The sequence below is a fragment of the Xyrauchen texanus genome, chromosome 8 (genome assembly GCF_025860055.1).
Source record: "Xyrauchen texanus isolate HMW12.3.18 chromosome 8, RBS_HiC_50CHRs, whole genome shotgun sequence".
Classification (NCBI taxonomy): domain Eukaryota; kingdom Metazoa; phylum Chordata; class Actinopteri; order Cypriniformes; family Catostomidae; genus Xyrauchen; species Xyrauchen texanus.
In genome coordinates, this window is record NC_068283.1 from 22,831,921 (window position 1) to 22,850,446 (window position 18,526).

General features: G+C 40.6%; 1 protein-coding gene across 2 annotated transcripts in view; it reads right to left on the reverse strand.

Annotated features, from left to right (window-relative positions):
• Nucleotides 1-18,526, reverse strand: part of LOC127647809 (protein kinase C beta type-like) — a 203,977-nt gene that overhangs the window by 110,185 nt on the left and 75,266 nt on the right. For both annotated transcript variants that reach the window (XM_052132287.1, XM_052132286.1), the window contains exon 4: nucleotides 2,610-2,721. In XM_052132287.1, coding sequence (XP_051988247.1) covers nucleotides 2,610-2,721 — 112 coding nt within the window. The remainder of the gene's footprint in view (nucleotides 1-2,609; nucleotides 2,722-18,526) is intronic.

Consider the following 18,526-nt stretch of genomic DNA (forward strand, 5'->3'; position numbering starts at 1 on the left):
GCTGGCGATATATACAGTGAGATGCATGTTAAATCCTGAACACACAAACTAAAACCGGCAGTTATAACAGAATGCACTGGGAGGCACTATTGAGTGTGGACACAAGTTGGTCGCATTTGTTGAGCAAACATTTGTCAGTACATTCAGAAGAAAAGCAGGTTATTGTGAGAATGTGGCTTACTGCGAGAAAGCTGGGTTCCTGTTTAAATGTACTGGATAAGCGGTGTACAATTTACTCTTGTATATGTGCAGCTCGGCAGAAAGCAGAGTCCCTGTAGCAACATAATCCCCATGACGCTTCTGTAAACAACAAACATGGCATCCGAGAAAGACTTTGATAGCTGAGGTAAGGGACATTCCATCATTTACACTCTTGTGTATAAATGAGTATAGTTTACAGAGCACATGGATATGCTTGTTTTTCTCAACAAAAACGTGACATGAGATACAATATAAACATGATAACTATTATATGACGAGCGTCTCATCCTGTACGTTAACTGCGTCAATCTACTTAATTAGCGGTTTCTTTTTCTTTGCTTAGCGTGAGCTTAAATGCTTTAATTCTATACTTTTTTTGTTTTCATGTATTGCTTGTTTAAATATAAAAAATACAAAATAACACAGGACACTATATAAGCTTTTTTGATTATAATTAGAAGCTTGTTTTTTTAATGGTGATGCAACCTTTCTGACTAAAAAAAATTATTTTACAACGTCACTTTCTCATTAATTACCTTCTTTTAAATAATAGAATATTTGAATACTTGCTTTTTCTGAGCTTAAATATTCGAATACCAAATTATTGATGAATGCCCATCCCTAGCCTCTACAGTGAGTTTTCTGTTTTAATTCAAATACTGTAATAGCAGAGCAACATTTTGAATAGATTATTGGTGAGCAAGTAAGTTAAAGTAAGTGTATTTATAGCAGCTTACCATAAAAATAACATATCCAGTTTTATGACAGAAACTTTTGAAGGTAACTATTAGGCCCCTACGTTTCTGGACAAAAGGCAAACCCGGAATGAATGGCAAGGAATATGGTGAATCTACAATAGATTATATAAAGTATGTTGGTTATAAATATTCTATTTAGTTCAATGCTGAGAAGTATTAAATAAAACAGGACCATTTAATTTTAAAATGGATAATTTCACACAATATTTTTGTGTGCTATATATTTTTGTGCCATATAGCGCATTGGCTTAGCTACATGTATTAGCTCAAAACTCCACTCCTTTATTTACACTTTGAGGAGTGCTACTTGTGTGGAGTGTGAGAATGTCTGTTAACAGTGTTAATGCCTATGTTAAGCATTTCAGTTCAGTCAATCTTTGAGGTTCCATTTCAGTTAAGATGCTTTCTTAGGGGTCATTCACACAGGACGCCTTGTTGTGGTCAAATACAGCTAGACACAGCACAGCAGAACTGAATAGAATGCAGGGCCCTTGAGACATGTTTTTTTTAAGTTGAATGTCTCTTAATTTAAAAAGGCATCCTAAAATGCAGTGATCATGGCGCAAGGTGCTAAAAAACATTGAAAGACAAAATACAAGAACACGTCCTTTATGATCGGATCCTTAGAAAGTAGCTGGCTAACTGCCTATCTAGAGAGTAGACAGCTAGGATAAAGGCTGGATGTCTGACCAGGGACAGACAAGTCTTCTGCTTGTACTCAGCAGGGGTGAGAGAGAGCACAGCAGAGAAGATGCTAATCAGAATTATGATGCTATAGTTGGGATGGAGGCCGCAGGCCAAAGAGAGGCAGCAGGACACAACATGAGTTTACATATCAAACACCGAAAAAGGCACTTGGGTATTCAAGCTACTTATGAAAAATATTGCACAACAAGCATACGCACAGACTTCAACACACTTACGATTGTGCACACACACCCACTCTAATCCCTCATGCAAATCAGCACTTCTACACAGTTCATTCAGAAGTGTGGCGGAGCACAAGTCATCGCTGGAGTGTACACATTGTAGAGGGCCCCGGAGAAGACAACTCACACACTGGAAACTAAACAAAGGTAATTATAGCTCTCCCAGTCTGCAACCATAACAACTTTGTGTCAGGTTTCAGGTAAAGACACTGAGCACCACAGCAAAGAGCATATTATAGCTACACAACCTGTCTGCTCACTTGTTAGTTTGTATGTATGCCTGTCATACATTAATAAGTGTAAAAGGCTGCCGTTAAATATGTTGTTATGCTACTTAATATTTGTTAAGCAACAATCAGGTATTGAATATGTGTGCCCCCAAGGCTTAGACAGCTGCTAAATGAGTGAAGCATTTTGAATGTTTTATGTATTGGACACTGGATAAGAGGCTGGCTATGGTGAGATGGAAAATCTCTTTTCAGTCAGGTGCTTTGTGAGCCTGCCTTCATACAGGCCGGCTATGTTCTCAGGATGTTCGCCTTGTAGGGATACATAACACACACATATCACCCATCCATCACACTGCACAATGAACTCACAGCCTGAGATCAAGTGTACATTACAAACATGTAGGTCAGGGTCCTTCAACGGGGGCTCTGCCAATCATTTTTTGGATCTCGTACATATTTATATGTGTTAAGGTAAGTGAGGAGATACTCACGGTCACATCTCATGCCCTGGTGGATAAGTCCGTACAGCAGAGAGCCGCAATGGTCACAGAAGGTCGGGCTGGAGTATGTATGGACCTTGAACTTGTGCTTACTGCGTGGGTCCTTCAGAGAAACATACAAAAAAGAGGAGTTAGGGGTGTTAGCAGTAAATAAGCATGACTAAACAAACAGGGAATTAAGATTTATTGCAATAATATCAGTTCACTGTGCAAAATTGCATGCAAAATGTACACTGGGAAGTACATTTGATACAAGCTGAAATTAACATCAAATGTATAACAAGGTCACAGAGAAACTCAAGTATTTAACATGTTAAAAGCACAGGTGTGGCAAAGAGAATTTGGTGAGAAAGCTTATAGCTTAATGAAAAATACAACATTAATATCAGGACTTTTTTGGCTATGGTTAAGAAGAAACTACTATGATAGTAACTACAGGGGCGGTGGTGGCTCAGGTGGTAGAGCGGGTTGGCCAATAATCGCAGGGTTGGCGGTTCGATTCCTGGCCCACACGGCTCCACGTGCCGAAGTTTCCTTGGGCAAGACACTGAATCCCAAGTTGCTCCCAATGGCAAGCTAGCGCCTTGCATGGCAGCTCTGCCATCGTGAGTGTGTGTGCGAATGGGTGAAAGAGATACAGTGTAAAGTGCTTTGAAAACCGCTACGGTTAAATAAGTTAAATAAGGCTAAATAAGTGCAGACCATTTACAATATATGAAAGCAAATTGACAGCTATCATATGCAACCTATATTAATTAGCCAATACTGAAACAAGTTTAACCAGCCGAAAGTGGTTAGCTGGTCTCCTTGCCAAGCTGATTAGGCTGGTTTTTAAGTGGTAATGGTTTTCCTAAACAGTATTTTTTTTTTATCTTGATTTAAACAAGATTGATTTAATTCAGGAGCAAAATTAAATAAGATTTTAAGTAGAGATTTTTTGAGGTTATGCTTAAAACAAGAAAAAATAATATTTGCCAATAAGGCAAGAACTTGATTCAAAAGGAAAACAAGTGTACTTTTCTTACTCATTTGCCAATAATTTTTTTCTTGTTTTAAGAACAAACATATTGAGCAGGGCCTAACTCCATCTGTTCAAGCCCTAAAAAACAAGCTATTATCAAAATAAAAAGCTCCCCTAGTAGCCCCAGAGGATTCTATGTACACACAGTAGAAGTGATGAAAAGAGAGAACCGTGTGATGGTTAGGGCACTGGCAGCTGAAGTGACATTTTGTCAAGATGACACCTGAATTTTACTGGAGCACCAGGTCAGCAGGGTACTGGCAGTGAGCTGGAATATTTGCACACTGAAGAACCTTTACTGTTCACCTCCCTCTAAAGCAAGTCCATACATTAATAATCAAGCACGGGCTCTTTTATAGATTCCTATTCATAAGAAGCCGTTTTAATATTATCCCTCTGAATAAAGCTCATGGCATTGATGACACCAGAACAAAAAGACAGCAGCATCTAAACTGCCCATGGACTGGGCAATCACTCAGAGGCCCCGCTGTGCATATGCACCACACACAGTGCCCACACTACTGTTACATACTCTTCCAGTAAAAAAAAAAACATGGAATGAGAGGAGGTCAGAGTCCATTTACAGAGGCTGCCCTCGCATTCAGGATCACACTGTGTAGGGAAGCAGAGGTGATAATGAAGCTCTCGGCATGATGAAATGGAGAGAGGAAGTAGGTGGATGAGGCGAGAGAGAGAACAAAAGAGAGAAAGGTAAGACTATATAATCAATCGAATTAAAATCTAAATCACAATAAGGCCTTATGCATACTGCATACATCACCCCCAAATGCCACACTTAAAAATGCATTTACTGTAGGGAATTAGCTTTTGAAGGGTGAGGGTCAAAATCCCTTGTCTCTTCAGATATATCAATACACATATATATATATACATATATATATATATATATATCCTTTTATATCAATATCTATCTGTATTCTGTTGCTTAACTTCTTTAATAAAGTGATGAATTAACTATACGCATGATCACATAATCAATTCTATTTTCTTATGCTTAACTGAAATATACTTTGAATCATATGTGTGTTGAATGCTAACTAGTCTCTTTTAGGAACATTCCAGAGTCTTTCTCTCTGTCCTGCACGTAGGCTGAAGGTCTTTTGGGGATAAGCTTATCTGTGATGCTCTCCAGCCTCTCAGGGGAGGGGGCTGGGAGAATGCGTTAAACATAGGTTCCAGATGTATCCTGTGTTTGATTGTTACCTTTCCATGACTAATTATATTGTTTAAAGTCCTATGTAATAATACCTGAATAGTAGAAGTGTGATTTTCTCTTATTATTTCTTTAGGGAAGAAATGTATGTTATTTCTACCCCTCTTCTCTGCCCGAGGAGTGAATATTTTATCTCTCTGTTTTGGTTTAAATGGCCTGATAACATTGTGCTCTGGCTCTCTTGTGCCCAGAGAAGAACTGTCGTTCATCAGTGTTTTGTGTGTGCGTTTGACCTTCTACCCAGGTTTTGAACCCAGGGATGCACACCAGGCCGACTCGAAGACGCCCCGCGACCATCTGCGAGGTCACTTCAGATGTAAATCTCGGGCTCGGACGACAAGTGCGCTGATTAATGTTGATAGGCCGCATAGCTGTCTATATGTTGTGACTTTATGGTCTTTTAGCCAATCAGGAGTAAAATAATGGAATGTACGTCCTTGCAAATGGTATAATTGATGTAAGATTTTGTGTAAGGTACGAGTTGGCTTTCGATCTCCTCGTGAGACTTTGCCGCTGGCTCTACCAATTTCACTGCAGACTATACTTCAGTAAATTTTTGATTCTTTAATTGAACTTCTCAACTCCTGGTCTTCTTTCTCCATATCTGGTCCGGGTCATAACTGTTATACCCCTAACACTTTAATAAGAGAATTATGATTCATTCTAACGATACTTGCAATTGCCTTGGCTGTTGAGAGAGCCCGGATGCAGTCGCAGGAGAAAGTCTTGATGGTTCCTCGAGTCGATGGTATTGAAGTTGCAACCAATTTCTTCTGCGTTGAATGAAGAATTTATGATGAACGGTGGTGTTCATTGACTCTGTGGTCGAGGTAGTTGCACATGGCTTGAGGTGTTGAGGCCTGCCGGCCTGTGACCTTGGCCCGGTCCCGCATGAACAGAAGCAGGGGGAAAAAGCCAGGGGGAAGAAAATGAGTAAGAGGCGGGACGTGTCTTTTTAAATCCTTCCTCTTGAGTCTGGCTTGACCAATGAGAAAGGTGCATTTTCAAAACGGGAAATTTGCATGATTGGGGTTAGATTAAGCCCCTTCAATCGCTCTCTGTCACCAATCCTCATGATAGAAGTGAGCCCCAGCAGGAGGGCCATCTTTAGAGACAAAGTGCTGAGATCGACCTGCTCCACGAGCTCAAAGGGGATTCTCTGTAAGGCATGTAGGACCACATACCCAAGAGGGAATTAGGTGCAGGCAAGGAGGATTTAATCTCCTCACACCATTGAGGAACCTGGTGATCAAGTTGTGCTGTCGTGAAGGCCTCCCATCCAGTGTACCGTGATATGCTTGTATGGCAGCCACGTACACCTTCAGGGTAGAGAGAGAGCGCTGTCTCTCCAGCCCCTCCTATAGGAAGGATAGCACAGACCCAACCGCACATCTCCGTGGATCTTCCCCATGGGAAGAACACCAGTTTGCGAAGAGACCCCACTTCAGATCATACAGCCGCCTCATAGAGGGGTCTCTGACCTGAGTGATCATGTCTATCACTGCTGGCGGAAGGTCTGCTAGGTAATCGGGAGGCACTCATGTCCATCTTTGTGTCCCCGAATCTCTCCCAAATCAGCTGGACTGAGCATTGCTTGATAAAAGTAGACTTTTGCTTTCTAGTTTGTTGCATGGGAAGTCAATAATCCAAAAATATGACAAAACCATACTACTCAAAAGACATGGACTGCAGTGCGGACCAATTATTTACATGACCCACTGGATAGAAAAGAGTGGATATGCAAACATACTTGAACAACCATCAATATTAAATCAGTTACCAACAAACTAGTTTGGACAGTGCTGCACAAAGCAAAAAACCTGTACAACATATTGGGTTATACAGACCTGTGCGACCCTGTTAAATAGAGCAGCTCAGACCACTACGAATTTCCATGTTGTTACACGCTGGTTAGTTCCGGTTTGGTGCTTGTTTGGCTGATGGACAAGCACAGCCAAGCTTCTTACTAGCAAAAAATGCTGGTCAATAAGCATGGTCATTCTAGTAAAGCTGGATGACCTAAGAAGTCTTTTTGGTAAAGCTAGTTAAGAAACCTGGTGGGGACACCAGCAACCAAGCACAACATATACAGTACTTTTAAAATTTTCAACAAAGAAAAAGTGTGACATATTTCACTTTTCAACAGGGAAAAAGCCTGCATGACCCAAGTTTGTATAGAAATATGCAAACCACAAAATCTACATAACCATTTTAAATTCTCTACTTTGAACCTCTTTTGAAATCAAACACATCAAATGTTGAAACTATTTTTAACAGCCCTGACATTCTGAAATCTATACCCTTGCACAAGCAGTACTTAGAAGTCTTTTCAATCCATACATTAAATAAAAAGTAGAAATAATGTCTAAGGTATGTTTATGATATAATGCCCAAACTAAAGTCTGGGTCTCAATGAATAATGGATGGAATAAAAAGTGGTCTGTTTGTCTTAGGTTTTTTTGTGTGTGTGTCTAAAACTTGTTCTGTTTTAATGCTCTCTTCTTGTAGGTGGCAAAACCCTGCAATTGTTTGCCTTCAAATATTTCAACAGAGATGACCGTTCTTCAAACATTACAGAGCCTGACGATGTGAAAACAGTCTCTGCAAACATTTTGATCAGAAGCATAATCTTAATTTATAAAAGCGGTCTGCCAACAGTCAAAATATTTTAACATTGCACAATATAAAGCTGTTATATCACATGGAAACAGAAACAGAAATTTTGAAAAAAGTATGTGCAGCTGCAGAAGCCCATTCAACCAATAAAGACCACGAAGAAGAGGGATATAAAATGCAGAACAGGTGCAGCTGTGAGGGGCCTTTGAAGACTCATCTGAATAAACAGAGGACAATGTCACCCCTGTAACACTGGCCTCTACGACAAAACACAGATTTACTCAAAATAAAGGGAACAGATACAATATAATTCCGTCAACTTATACAGCTGGGTCACAAAGTGCAGTACTGTGCAAATGCAAGCAACCACAAATAATAAAACAATGTAGATGAAATTAAAGTAAACATATGGGTGAGTCTAAACAGGGATCCACAGAGGGAGAAACAGTCAGTGACAAAGACAACATTTTTTGCAGAAATGAATGCATTGTAGAAAAAGCTAATGTTTGCATTAGATTGCCAAGCATATGGTGTGTAGAGTGAGTATGCATAGTAAATCATTTGAGACACAACTGCAGACACAATTATAGCACCATTTTTGTAGCAGCATTGATCTAACACATTTGCTCCCAAAAACACCATTACCCATGACAAAACATGGTTACTAAAGAAAAAATGTATCTCACACGCACACTGATGAAGTGCAGGTGTGAGCTTCTCTGATCACATCGCCTGATTTTCAAAGCAGATGTGATCATACAAGATGCTTTGTTCTTCACTCAGCCTTCATTAAAATGAAAAGCGAGAGCCCAGAAACTTTGTCCATTCATGAATGTTAAAGGCAAAACTGCAAAGCCAACCTTTCTGAATATGCTTATGATGTCTCACAGATCACAATACCACAATTAATCTGTGAACAACACAGAAGCAACAAATGACAATCACAAATGAGGATGAATACTGCTTTAAGACCAGTAGACATGGTTTTGTTACATCCAGAAGTTATCACCTCATGCCCTATTCTCTTTAACCTCCACTGTGAGAGCTTCGGAGGGAAGATAGATGTGAGGCTCAAAAATAATTGTCATTCAGAACTCAATTTTCAATCAGTTAGAAATGCAGTTTGAGTCAACTCTACAACATGGTTACCAGGATTGTTCTTCCTTCAAAGTGTACTGAAAAGTAACTCTTGTAACAGCGATGGGATGCATCTTAAAGCTGTAAAAAAGCTTGTTTGGCAACAATCACACATCTGAAACCAATGTTTGCATAACATCCTGTCTACTTCATCCGATTGGTTTTTGAAGGCAGCATAGATGTGTCCATCAGTGTCATCTATTTTCCACAGTCCTGTGTGTGCAGTTTAGCATATTGTGGAATGCATCTGAAGGAGCGATTAAAAAAATTACATTTATTTATAAATGTCCATTTTGTAACAAATGTTTTTATGACTTTGCATTGTAGCCACTAAATATTTGCTTAATTATAGCTCTAAAGCTTACTAGAATTTGTTCTAGATCATTAGACATGACGTTATCTTGGAACACTGAAACCAGTTTCCTTAGGAGAAACCTTCAAACTAAAAGCTGCCAGTATAATAGGCAGACTATTGTCAGACACTAAAATGGTTTAGGTTGATTAATGGTAGTTGTTCCAGAGAAAAAATTTGGTCTTTTTCCTACCACCGTGTTCTGATGACTATTAAGTAAAATGGGTGTGACAAAATGAAGTGAAGTTTCCGAAGAGAAAACAGGAGTGAGTGGTGCATTTGGATTGGCTTAACTTGTCATGCGAGAAGTTCTCCACACTGTCAAATGCAGGTGCTTGAGAAATCCACAAAGCACATCACAGGAAACAGCAAGGGTTCATACAGTTCAGAAATGGTACAGCACTATGGTTTGACAACTCCAGACACATAGCTGGTGTAGTCTGTTGAGGACTAGGTCCTTTGCAAACACCCCACAAATTACCCCATAATTTAAGCATTAGTATACCCCAAAAAATGTAAACTCTGACATCATTGACTCACCCTCATGTTGTTCCAAATCAGTATGACTTTCTTATATGGAACACAAAAGTATATTTTTTAATGAATGGGGCTTTTTCAGTTCAATGCCTGTGGATAGTGCCTCACTTCATAAAGCATAAAACACCATCCGACCTGTGAATCATATTCCAAATCTTCTGATGGCATACAGTACGATAGAAACAACTTAAAATTCAGATAATTTTGCTTTGAAAATCTTGATGTCAGTTACACACATGCAAGAGAGAAGCAGAATTTAAATTTTCTGGTGAAATATACTGTAAAGGGATTACGGGAAAAAGGAGGCGAGAACCGGCTTGACAATAATTCTTTTAATATACTGTAAAACTGAACAAAAAGACACATATGACAGACAGCTGCCCGTAAACACTCTCTCTCTGTCGCACCACCGTCCGCAGTCAGCCATTATCCGTCTCGGAGGCTTGATTAGCCTTATAAGGGGCCGGGTGTGTAGAATCACGACCCGGCTCAGCCCTCCGCCCTGTCACATTCCTCCCTCGTTCTCTCAGCCCGGGGAGCCCCGGCATGACGTACACCCCCCCTTTCCCTGGGGGAGGGCGTTCCTTACGCCCCGTCTGCCGGCAGGTCATCCCTGTCTTCCTGAATCTGGGAGGGGACAGTGGGAGGGAAACAATAATGATTAGAATAGGGGGTACTCCCTGTAACAGTGCAGTACCCCCAACAACAAAAACACAGTAAAATTGAAAAGCGAGGGAAAAGGCCAACGCAGAGCGGCAGTGGGAGAGAGAGAAAAAAAAAACACTTACTCGCTGGTTCTCTGATACGCCATAGCTTGGTCCTCGGCTACTCCTCCATCCTCTAACAGACGATAGCCGCACCTCCCTGAGGGCGGATTGGAGGCAGTCCTCCGGCCTCTGGTGGACGAAACGCCCTGCCGCATTCTCGGGGAACAGAAGGGGTCTCCCCCGCCTCAGGCATTGTTTCTGTTTGGCCAGGAGCCCCTCCTCGCTCGCGGTCAGCGGTCCTTTCTTAACCCCGCCGTGTTTAGCGGCTGGTAGGGGTCTCCCCCGGCCCCTGGCAGTGGCCCTGACCACTCCAGGTGGTCGGCTAGGATACCCTTCTCCCCTCGCGGTCGGTGGCCGTTCCTCCGCTTCCAGGTGGCCGACCTCCTCCGTCCCCCGGCAGATGGCCGCGGCTGCTCCATTGGGGTGGACGGTAGCGCCGAGAACTCCACTACGCGAGAAATGGCTTAACAATATAAAGAATATTTTTAATAAAGAAATTAAACGAAAAGACACAACACACACATATGACGGACAGCTGCCGTAACCTCTCTCTCTCTGTCGCACCACCACATTGATCCCTCTCGGGGGCTTGATTAGCCTGATAAGGGCCCAGGTGTGCAGAATCCCGACCCCGGCCCCGCCCTCTGCCCTGTCAAATATACATTTAAAGGCTCTCTCACACGATTTGTGTCAGGGACTTAATGCATTTCTTCTGGTGACTGACCTAATACGTATGAAGAAAAGAATGAAGAAAGGACTCATTGAATGTAGGTTCATAAAAAAAAAAAAGTACTATCTAAGGAACAATTTGTGAATTTAAAGTAATTCAAGAACTGCAGTGCAATGATAAAATAGGCAATTAAGATCTCGTTCAGAATGACCATTGTTAAAGATTTATTTTTGCTTTGCATTTAAAATCATGTTAGCAATTTGTTGTTTGTGATGTGTGCAAAATTGGACCTATCATCGCAAAGACAGACATTGCATATGCCATGTGAAATGAACAATAATAGTTGGCAGCGCTTCGAGAAGTAAGCGGCAAATGGAGTAAAAGATAATATTATTTTAAATTTGAATATCCTGTTTCAGCGCTTGACCCTGCTGAAAAGAATGGCTCAGTCCAGCATTAGGTCCAGGCTGGTTTATGCTGGTTTGGAATTGGTCTGGTTGGTGGATCAGCATAGCTCAGTTTTTACCAGCAAAGCTTGGCTAATGAAGCTGGTCAAGTCGATTGCTTTTTCTGGTGAAGCTGGTTAACTAAAGAAGTCTTGCTGGTTAAGCAATGGTTAAAAAAACTGCTAGAGACACCAGCACATCAGCATCCAAAACCCAATGTATACTGGTCACTATACATGCTGGTCTTTTTAACAGGGGCAGTGTTGCTGTAGCTGGTGTTTCGCTCCCAAGATTCCAATGCAATTGGCAACATTGATATGAATCATGTGAAAGGACCTTACTTCATAATTATCTCAGCTAAGATACAGTACACTGCATCAGAATCTTACTACGTCTGTATAATTTGCTTTTTGTCCATGACAATTCAACGAAAATTTGAGTTTTTTTAAGATAGACTGCATATACAATGCTCCCATTTTGTTTCTATCACACAGCATGCAGCGCACTGAGTCATCCAACAATCAGCATGGAATAAGAAGGTGCAGGCAATTCAGTACAAAAGAGTTCAAATGAAACAAGAGGGGAGGGAGAGGAGAGGCAAAAGAAACGCATTGCAACAGAGCCCTCCTACCCTGCGGCCTTCAGAGGGTTCCCATGGTGATGGTTAAAGCCCATCACCCAGCAACAGGCTGGTACTGTACCTGACAGAGTGAGAGTTTGTGGCAGTTGTGTCGCCTGGCTGGAGAAAAAACAAAAACACACTTGAGAAGACAAGGCATCTCCTTGTAGAGACACTCACATATGTATGAGGTGCCCCTAGGGACATTATTCAGAATTACCATGCACATACATGTACTTTTCCTCTCACATACACATATGAAACCAAATTCATTCACATACTATAGTGAAATGCTCACACACATACAACTGGGTTAGCTAGAAACCAGCTTGCTTCAGCTTGTCATTTTTATTTCCTAATGACGAAAATGGGTGTTTGGAGGATACATTACGTTATCTACAGCTAAATTAAGTTAGGTGCTGTGATTAGTGGTCTTCCTAGTTTTAAAAATGACAAGCTGAAGCAAGCTGGTTTCTAGCTAACTTACCTTGTTCTCCTTTTGCCTGACGTCCATGGGCTGAAACATTGCTGTGCTTGATAACGTGGTGGAGCACGTTCTCTCCTGACTGGACCTGCAGTTGACAATGCAACGCTGCTACGCTGGCGGGAAGGGAAGAGCGACGCTAGGTGATCGTCCATCGACGTGTCCACACTTGGAGTTGCAACGGTCGGCTGCTACCCGATTGTTGTGGCATTTGACAGTGTTCTGATGGTCTCCGCTGAAGCCAATATGGTGTTCAGCAAGCCCGCTGCATCAACTAATGTTCTTTGCTGTTGTTGGGAAGACATTGGTGTAGCGCAATTGGCGGGCGAACTAACGGTCAACAGTCGCTTATGTTGTGGAAGGCGCGGTTTTCTACTATGCTTTCTTTCAACAGCTTCTAGTTATTCGTCTTGAGGTGCACTACTGCCACCAACTGGAGTGGAGTGGGTACTTTAACCACCTTCCGTTTCAACTGAAATGTGCTTCCGTTTCAACTGAAATGCTTGCATACAACATACTGAAATGCTTGCATACAACATACTGAAATGCTTTCATACAACATACTGAAATGCTTTTCAGTTGTGTGTGTGAGAGTGTAATCATTTTAGTTGTATGTATGAGAGCATTTCACTTGTGTGTGTGTGAGAGCGCGTTTCACTTGTGTGTGTGAGAGCGCGTTTCAGTTGTGTGTGTGAGTGCGTTTCAGTTGCGTGTGTGTGAGCATTTCAGTTGTGTGTGTGAGAGCATTTCAGTTGTGTGTGAGCATTTCAGTTGTGTGTGTGTGTGAGCATTTCAGTTGTGTGTGTGAGAGCATTTCAGTTGTGTGTGTGTGAGCATTTCAGTTGTGTGTGTGAGCGTAATATTTTCAGTTGTATGTATGAGAGCGTTTCAGTTGTGTTTGTAAAAGCATTTCACTTGTATGTGTGTGAGCATTTCACCATAGTATGTGAATGAATTTGGTTTCATATGTGTATGTGAGAGGAAAAGTACATGTATGTGCATGGTAATTCTGAATAATGTCCCTAAGGGCACCTCATACATATGCACAACACTCACAGTTCCGATTCCTCTTTTACAAACTCCTCGCTATTTTTGAGACAGTAGATGTTTTCTCTTTAGTAGCAGCTGCAGATTATGATTGTGTTGGAAAGGGGGGTTGTGGGTGGTATTTATAACAGCATCAGTACCACGGAGTTATGCAAAAAAGATTTTCTGCACTGTATAGAGGTAATGGTACACCCTATGTCAACTTAAAGTTGTGAGGAATACATTAAACCCTTAATTTGAGCATTAAATTTGATCGGAACATTGCACAAGTCTGATTCACACTAGTTTTGGTTTGGTGGAGGGTATTGCTGCCAAAGAAAGGTCACTCAGTAATTGACTCCAAGGGTTCACCTACTTTTTTCTACACAACACTGTGTTTAATAAAGACATACAAACGTACCATTGTGTGTGTTTTGAGGTTTAAACAAGACACAGGTGTTAGAGGTAATTACAAACCAGGTGACAAGCCTTAACGCTCTCTCTCTCTCCCGCAGACCGACACACACGACCACGCCCCCCCATGCCACACTGATAAATATTGATATCGAACAATATGAAAAAGATTATAATGATACAATTTTTAGCCATATTACCCAGCCCTAACTTAAAGATGTACATTCATGTGCTAAAAAAGCAAGATCAGTCACCGTGTTTGCAGAGCTCCTCCCCACCTGGTAGGACCTACCATGGGACTGCTTTCACATGCAATACTGCCAGTCGTTAAGTCCATGTGACGTATTCTCCACATGTTACCTCCCCTTCGGGCAGGGTGTGGTCTGCACGATGTCTTTCCTCTTTATACCCATATGTCCGGGGGACTGGCATGCAAATTCCACTCGCCAATTCCCTTTGGCCTTTTCTCAAAGATCAGATGTGTTTGGGGCCCCCAAGATCAACCCCCAGTGTCACTACATCGACACCATCAGGGAACGGAGGTTGCGACACTAACCAAGATGTTTCTTTTTAACATTAAGATGCTGAAAAAACAGCGAAGCTCTTGTCTATGGTTTTTACATAGAAAAACAACAGAAAAATTGCTCAGACAGATGCAAAAATGTGTTCATTGCAAAAACTTTAAGTCACCATTCATTTTCATTGCATAATTTTTCCACACAATAAAAGTAAATGGTGATACTTTTGTGGGGTAAGGTCTGACAATGTTTGTCTATTGTTTTTACTTAGTTGAAAATCACAATATTTATGACCCATTTATGCAGAAATCCAGGTAAATTCGCTAGGGAAAGTGGGCTTGTAATCAAAGGATTTATAGCAATAATATGGTCTGGGGATAGCAGTAGAATCAAACCTATTTTTTCACACTCAGACATATCACACACACACCCTCAGATCTGATCAGTCCAGCCATGTTTTATTCTTAATAGTTTGTGACAAGCAAGCAGCCACACTGCTCGGCAACAGAGTGACGCTTGGTTTCTCCTTGAAACGGCTCATTACACAATATCTTCACAATTGCTCAGGCTGGAGCATATTTACACAGAGAATAGCACATCCACACAAACAGCATTACATAAGAATACACATCTTCTCTCTTTATAACACCATGCCAACAAGAATAAAAGGTAAATCACCCAATCAAATGAAAGTATGACTGGGGCACAAAACGTGTTTATGCAAATGCCTGCCTGGCCTTATTAAATCAGTGCCCCACGGGAGAATGCACCAGTGTGAGCAGGGTATTTATAGATATCACCCACTTCTGGCAGAGAATGTGGGCGCATCCATGCCTATCCCAGCAGGATTTCAAATAATGATAGTGGGGAGTGGGAGATGGCATGGAAATTTCTAGAGGGTTAAGCTATGTGAATGGTATGAAGATGAAGAGGGAGCCTGAGGGAGCCCGAGGGAGACCTTTTGTCTTTCTCAAAAACATTTCCCAACTAGTAATAGGACAAATTATTGATCGTTCATGAATGTGTGTATGTCTGTTTTTGCAATCGTGTCATACCAGATAAATCTTAGACTCAAAACAAAGAAGCCTACTGCTAACAAGCTCTGCTCTCAGCCAATGACAGCATTGGAGAAATGTTCTATTGTAGCCAATTATTCCAGTGGAGTTTATATCCGTAGCATTTTTAAAAGGCCACAATCAACAGGTCTAAGAGAATGAAAAGGATAAAAACTCTTTCATATCTTTATCTGATAATGAATGGTGCACCACAGAACCCTATTAAAAAAGACTAGCTTTGCTGTTCAACAGCATATATTGTGTTTTGGATACTGGTCCCCAGCATGGGGTGCTGATATGCTGGTGTCCCCAACAGGCTTTTTAACTTGCTTGACTAGATTCATCAGGCAGACCATGCTCACTGACCTGCCTTTTTTGCTGGTGAATGGCATGGCTAAGCTGGTCCACCTGCTAGACCAGCACCATACAAGCACTTGAACAATTCATATTTGTCTAAGCTGGTCTTTTTAGCAATGAAAAAAGAAAATAATGCTGATATTTCACTAGCTTCAGGGAAGCTAACTGATACCTCCATGATGAGAATGAGAGATAAAAATGAGACAAAAACAGTGGCCGTTAAACACGTCTATTTAAATGTACTAAAGACACATGGGCTGGGCGATAGGATGATGTAATCGGATATCGACGATGTCTTACAAAGATCACGATGCCGATTGTGAACAGATGATGATCGACAAAATTGGGAAATGGCAAAACCATGGATCTGGGAAGTCCACAAACATATTAGGCCAGGGTGTGAAACTTGTATCCACCACCCGCAAAATATGACGAGGCTGAATCCAGTTTGCAAGCTCCTCGTCCAAATGTATTTCATGCAGGGCTGTAGCTAGTGATGTGAAAGGTGGTAATGATTCCAGGGGCCCAAAGTTACAGAGGGCCCCACAACAAATTCTAAACAGTATTTTTTAATAGGAAAGGGGCACAGAGCAATATACAGTCAGGGGGCTTACCTTGCTACGGCCCTGATTTCATGCATGGGTAATTTTGCTCATCTACCCGCAACAGGTGGGCGACCTGTCTAGGAGTGACACTTGACAAGAAATGCTGTTAGTCACAAAGGCATGCACTTGAAGAAACACACTTTATTATATTTTTTATATTTTATATATTTATTATATTTTATCTAATGGAACAAGCGCATGTAAAGAGTTTTCGCTCTTTTTTTCTCTGTTTCATTTGTCTGTAAACTGTTTGCAAATATAATGTCATCTATGAGAATGCAGTTGTCATGCATTGGGTGCGGCTGTGGCTCAGTTGGTAGAGCAGGTTGTCCACTAATCGCAGGGTTAGTGGTTCGATTCCCAGCCCACGACTCCACATGCCGAAGTGACTTGGGCATGACACTGAACCATGTTGCTCCCAATGGCAGGCTAACACATTGCATGGTACGCATTGGTGTGTGAATGTGTGGGTGAATGAGACGCAGTGTAAAGCGCTTTGAATACCGCTACGGTTAAAAAGGGGTTAAATAAGTGCAGACCATTTATCATTCATTTATTATTGTGAATGCATGCAGGTTCAGTAATATATACCTTTGTATTAAATAAACAAAGACAAAAGTGATTGAAACATAAAAAGTAATGCAAGACACATTCACCTTGAACCTAAAATTGAGTTTTATTTCATTTTCTTTAGGCAGCTTTAACTGTATTACCAAAACGCAATACAAGCACAAATTTGATAAGAACACACATTTGACAGTATAATTTGGGAACACAAAGGGATTTATTACACTTACTTATTTTGATTATTATTGTCTTTACATTTATAATTGTCTTTAGTTCTTAATCTGTACGATATTAGTAATTTTCCACCTGTGTTGATGGATGCTTGCATGATGACAAATGTAGCCAATGGAGATGGTAAATGTTTGGATTGGGGAGGTGGTTAAATAAGAGTTTTGATCACTTCATTATATTATAGCTTTTTTCGTTTAGTTTAAAGTGCAATTTGAATTTAGACAGTTTTTTGTGTTTTAATAAATGAATATTTTTTTTAAAGCTAAATCAATAAAGCAAAAAGATTCACCGACCCTCTGCAGGGGGGTTGAATTCTGCCTTTATTTATAAAGGCAATTATCAAAAAAATATATCATTACATATCACTGCTTTTTGCAGCCCTTAATGATCAGAGCCAACTGTTTGGATGTGGGAAGACTTGCCACGTCTGACAAGCTCGCTTTAAAAAAGAAAAAAAGTGCAAATACTGTATCTGCACATGTCAATGAAATAAAATTTCATCTTATCTTAGGGATGCACCGATCCGATACCTGGGAAGCTTTTAGACGGCTCGGGTATTGGTCCGATGAGCCTGATCCAAATCAGATATTGTGTGTTAGTCATGCCCGTTACTGTTAAGCTCAAAAAAATAACACAATTAATGTAGTTCATATGACTCATGCATTTTAATCAAAGCCACTTGAAGATGTGCGATTGCTCTTTGAATCACAAAAGGCTGTGTTTAAGAAGTAAATATATAAAATGCACGTGCAGCTCCAGCACGTCAGTGAATGGCGCTGCTCTGTTTACACACACACACACACTCACAATTTGTAGCCTTGATTTGAGCGCTACTCATGAACAACATCTCAGATGTAGATACTCAATAGTTCAGTTCACTAATAATATGTATTTAGAAATGGCACTCGAGATGCATTTGACCAGAATTTTAATACATGTGAACATGCATACAAACAGACACATGCAGGACTTCCTAGAGAGTTCAGAATGTCTAAATAAAAGTGTGAGGTTTAAAATGAAAGGTGCACGATTGAGATATATTACTATATATTACTATTATAATATATTACTAATATATAATTTGAATGGGTTCCAAAAATAACTGTGTGAATGAAAAGTGAGCTGATATCTTAAAACTAAATTGAACAAAAGATCTGAATCCTTTAAAGTCCAGATACAAGCTGAAAATATTTGGCAAAAAAATAAATAAAATCTACTTATGACTTATACTGGAATTACTTTTAATTTTGCT